The sequence below is a fragment of the Palaemon carinicauda genome, unplaced genomic scaffold (genome assembly GCF_036898095.1).
Source record: "Palaemon carinicauda isolate YSFRI2023 unplaced genomic scaffold, ASM3689809v2 scaffold463, whole genome shotgun sequence".
Lineage (NCBI taxonomy): Eukaryota > Metazoa > Arthropoda > Malacostraca > Decapoda > Palaemonidae > Palaemon > Palaemon carinicauda.
This window is the reverse complement of record NW_027171721.1, coordinates 19972-25250: the sequence shown is the minus strand read 5'-3', so window position 1 is coordinate 25250 and position 5279 is coordinate 19972. Positions and strand designations below refer to the sequence as shown.

Genomic DNA, 5279 nt, shown 5'->3' with positions numbered 1-5279 from the left:
TATATATGTATATGTGTGTGTGTGGGGGGGGGGGGTGCGCGCGCGCGTGTGTGGGTTTATGTGTGTTTAGATAGATGTTTAAGAATTGTGCAATAACCCATCAAGTTATCAGGATCGGACGTCCAAAATATGTTTGAGAATCCTGTAGACGAAAATAGTTGCAGACATTTCTAATTATTGTAAGCTCTAGAGTCTAGAACTTTCAAACATGCCGACCCAATACTTTATACAGTAAGCTGCCACTACTATAGACATCCAGAAGACTGAAGATAATTGGGCTTTTAATGAGAAGCTGAATCGTTTTCAAAAGTGCTTCGATAATGTGGATTTCGCAATCAACCCAGAATAAATTGTGCGATACTCTAGCTAAGAATATATACGGTAAACAGATCTTTTATGCCCACCAGGGCACATGATTTCTCTGTGTGATACGACAATGAATAAAGCCTTTAAACTAATTAAAGTTAGTGTCCTGAATATCCCAACAAGAAGAAAGCGACCAAAGTATTCCTTCAAAGAAAACGGACGGAGGATAGAATGAAAGAAAACGACTATCAGGTTAAGGGTGACTATTAAACGTAAGTGCTTATACATTTTAACCTTCGTTAAATACTGCCAAACTGGCAAAAAGATATTTAATGAGATAAGCAATATAATGATATGATATAATGCCAATATTAAGAAAGCAGTAGGAATTATAAAGCTACTGGGAAATAAGAAAGGCTTCAAAATACCGGGTAAATGTCTCTCACGGTAGGAATTTCGACCCAAGGATGGAAATTACTATCTTAAAACATATGGTATCCTTAATTTTGACACTTTAATTACATAAAAGAATTATCATAGAATTAAATAGTGCATAAGAAACACCCATTGAATGAAATTCCTAGTCGCTTTCGGCCACCAACTCGAATAAATAAATTTCCTTTCCATAGATTCAAAATCTCAAAAGTGCATGCCCACGCCACCTATGAGCGGAAAAGGAAACTAACAGCTAAGCAGTTTTGTTAGCAGTCTCTCATGTCGCCTCATCCACAAATACACTCACAACATTTCTTACTGTAATTGTTTCGAAAATCTTTTATTATATTGTTGCAAAAATGCAGAGAATTTATTCATAATACTATAAATTAAACAAGAACTAAGAGTCATTTAATTTAACTTTAAAAATAGTCAAAATATATAACTATTCTACCATCTAAAACGGAGTTTCGGTTGTAAAGAGGAATTGGATGTCTCTCAGAAACACATTGAACTAGCCAGTGATTCTCTCTCTCTCTCTCTCTCTCTCTCTCTCTCTCTCTCTCTCTCTCTCTCTCTCTCTCTCTCTCTCTCTCTAATATTCTTTCAAAGCCTACTCTTTGATTTCCATTAGTAGTAGTAGTAGTAGTAATATCAGCCACAAAAATAGTAGTCGATTAGCAGTAGTACTACTAGTATTTGTAGATGTAGCAATAGTATTTTAATTGCTCCTTACTTTTGTTGGTTTATTTATTTTCTTATTACCTTTCCTCACTGGGCTATTTTTTCCTATTGGAGCCCTTGGGCTCATAGCATCCTACTTTTCCAACAAGGGTTGTAGCCTAGCTAATAATAATAATAATAATAATAATAATAATAATAATAATAATAGCAGTAGCACTAGTATTGCTAGCAGTGGTAGTAGTAGTAGCCTGTCATGAATAGTAATAACAATAGCACTACTACCACTAGTACTAACAACGAATAGTAATATCAATAGTGCCAGTATCACTAATAGTTGTAGCACTAGCAATTGTAGCACTACTACTAGCAGTAAAACCAGCAGTAGTAGCCCTAGCAATAGTGGCACAAGTAATAAAAATAGTAGTAGTAGCAGCAGAAATAGTAGTAGGCCTACTGATACTAGTAGTAGAGGCAGCACTAGGAAATGTAGCACCACTAGTAGTAGTGGTAGCACTAGCAATAGTAGCACTACTACTAGTAGCAGTAGTAGTAATTATAGTAGTAGAAGCAATAGAACTAGCAGCACTAGTAAGATTAATAGTAGTAAAATTAGTATCAGTAGCATTGGTAGTATCATTATCAATAATAGCACTAGTAAAAGCATAAGTGACACGAGTAGTAACAGTAGCAATAGTACTTCTAGTAGTAGCACTAGTAATAGTAATAGTAGTAGCAATAGTAACAGCAATAATAGCACTAGTAATAGCAATAATAGCACTAGTAGTAGCAATAGTAGTAACAACAGTAGTATTAATAGGAGAGAGAGAGAGAGAGAGAGAGAGAGAGAGAGAGAGTAGGGCAGTAGTACCCAACTCGATGGAAATTCCAGAACCTTCTAAACCTTGAACAGACTTCATGCTGCAAACGCACTATGGCACACATTCGATGGCCAGTTCTTCCCCACTGGCATCTACTTTCTTACAACGAGAGTGGTTCATTGAACTTTAAATTCTGACGTTACATGACTTTAGATCCATTTTTTTGGCCACAGTTAAACGTAAAACCTCAAACTGATATACCTGTTAATTTCATTACTTCATTGTGTCGACATTTACCGGTTGTTCTGATAACTAATTTACACAAGCCTGACATTATTAAAAGATATTATATGTATTACTTCAGCTATACATTAAGAAATACTTAGTTGAACGAATATACATATACATGTCTTGGTACACTGATGTAGAAAGACCAACCAGTTTATTCCAGTTCACGAAAAGGGAATTTAGAAAATACAATATCAATGTTCCTATAAGGTTGTTCAAAATCAGGTGATGCTAACAGTAGATAAAGACTTATTTCCTTACCCCACTGGGCTACTTTGCCAGTTGGAAACTTAGGGCTTTTAGCATTCTGTTCTTCCAACTAGGATTGAATTTTGGATAATAATAACAATGACAATAACAATATGAAATGCATATATCACTTCACGCGTTGGAGATATATTCCTAATAAAACAAAAAGTTAAATATTTCTTATAATCGCTAATTCATAATGTAAAATATTATGATTATGCAAATATAAACATTTGCCCGAGTTAAAAAAAGGAATCAATGATGAAAACCTCAAATATATTGTCCAAAAAAAGAGAAAAAAATACTATACAATAATTATGGATCTTTAGGAATTCATGAAGGTCTAGAAATTCGTCATTATTTGCTTTGGAAGGAAATTAGCTATTTTACCTAATCTCAATCAATGAAGAGGGATTTTTCAAAAGTGCTTACTTAGACAAGACTTTAGATTCAATAAAAAGGAAAATCAGTTCAATTATATAACAGCAAAAGCTTGAAATAGCAAATCTCTACATAGCCTACAATCACTCAAAAAGCATTTAAATTTTGTTATTTTTGAGGTTAATCACCTCACGACTGATGATGTTTTGATAAACTCAGGCAATTTCCCGAAATAAACCAAATATTTAACATGCAATATTTTTCAGGGTGGATAATTACCGTTATAAACTGTTGGGAGATCTATCCGATACTGTTACTATGCAGTTTTATATATAAAACTTTTACTGGTGGACGATTCAAAGTGGATGTGAAGTATCAAATATCACATACATACATACATACATACATACATACATAGGCCTAAATGTTCCAGATTTTAGAACTTTCAAACATGCCGACCCATAAATACTGTATACAGCAAGCTCCCACTAGACATACGAAAGCCTGAAGATATTAGGGTTTTCAAGAAGAAACTAAAGACTTTCTCGTTTTCAAAAGTGCTTCGATAATGCAGATTTCACAATTAACAGAATCAGTTCTGTGATACTCTAGCCAAGAATGAATAGGGTAATCATATCTTTTATATCCACCAGGGCACATGATCTCTCTGTGTGATATGATAGTGAATAAAGCCTTTAAACTTAGTAAAGTTAATGTCCTGAAAATTTCAGCAAGAAGGTGAGACCGAAGTATCTTTTTAAAGAAAACGGTCAGAGGATAGCATAAAAGAAAACGACCATACGTTTATGGGTAACTAGCTTAAGTGACAAGCATGCACTTTCTACTTAGCAAATTCCTACCAAACTGATGAAATTATATTTTATTACATAAAATATAATCATGATATAATCTGGAACTAATGTAGACAACCAAACTGATGAAATTATATTTTATTACATAAAATATAATCATGATATAATCTGGAACTAATGTAGACAAATAAATAGAAATTATGAGCCTATTCAGTAATATGAAAGACTCCAAAATAGCAAGTGAATGTCTTTCAAGGTAGGAGTTTCGTCACAAGAAAGCTATTACTAACGAAACTAAATTATATCATTTATTTTGAAACGTTATTTGCATAGAAAAATTATCATAGAATGTAATAGTGTAAAACAGAGGCAAGATGAATGCAGTAATTAGTCGCTAGCAGCCACCAATTCGAATGAATAATTTCCTTCTCGTAGATTTTAAAATTTCAAAAGTGCATGCCCACGCCACCTATGAGTGGAAGTTTAAACTAACCACTGAACTATTTTGACAAGTCTTTTCTTTCGCTCACTTCAGCCACAAATACATAAACAATTCTTACTATAGTTACATCGAAAATCTATTGTTACGTTGTTGCAAAATGGGGCAAATTTATTTGCAATATAAATTTGATATTTTTTATTATTTTACATATTTCAAAATTAAAATCAAAACATTTAACTATTTTACCTTCTAAAAAGAAGTTTTGGTTGTAAAGAGGAATCAGATGTCCATACTAGCGTAGCACTAGTTGTGACAATAGCAAAAGTAACGCTATTAGTAGCAGTAGTAATAGTAGCAATCGTAACACTAGTAGCAGTAACAGTAGCAGTAGCAATAGTAACTAGTAGTAGGCCTTAACATTAGTAATAATACTGCTAGTAGAATTGAATTGAATATGAGATTTAGGCATTAAGCCAAGCACTGGGGCATCAAAGGCCATTCAGCGCTATATAACGAAAATCATTCAATCATATCTGTACACTCACACCATTTAGTATCATTTTAACCTTTAATACAAATCGTAACACTTTCATACAATAAAATCTAGATGTGAAATAAATAGGGATTAAAAGGGTAAAATAAATAAATAAATTAATAAAATCAATTATAGCTCGTAATATAACCCAATACTTTGCATAAAACTACTGCTAGTAGAAGCAGTGATACTAGTAGTCAGAGTAATAGTTACAGTAGCAATGGTAACTAGTAGCAGTAGCAATAGTAACTAGTAGCAGTAGCAATAGTAAATAGTAGTAGTCCCTAGTAGTAGTAGTAACAATAGCCAAACTAATAGTAGCAGTAGCA

At 33.2% G+C, this 5279-nt stretch overlaps 1 protein-coding gene across 1 annotated transcript; it reads right to left on the bottom strand.

Moving 5' to 3' along the window:
- Nucleotides 1-1715: 1715 nt before the first annotated feature.
- Nucleotides 1716-2202, bottom strand: LOC137636947 (uncharacterized; the record flags this gene model as incomplete). The annotated part of the gene is made up of 1 exon (XM_068369273.1): nt 1716-2202. A coding segment is annotated over one exon (487 nt), but the record flags the coding sequence as incomplete, so codon positions are not given.
- Nucleotides 2203-5279: the final 3077 nt, after the last annotated feature.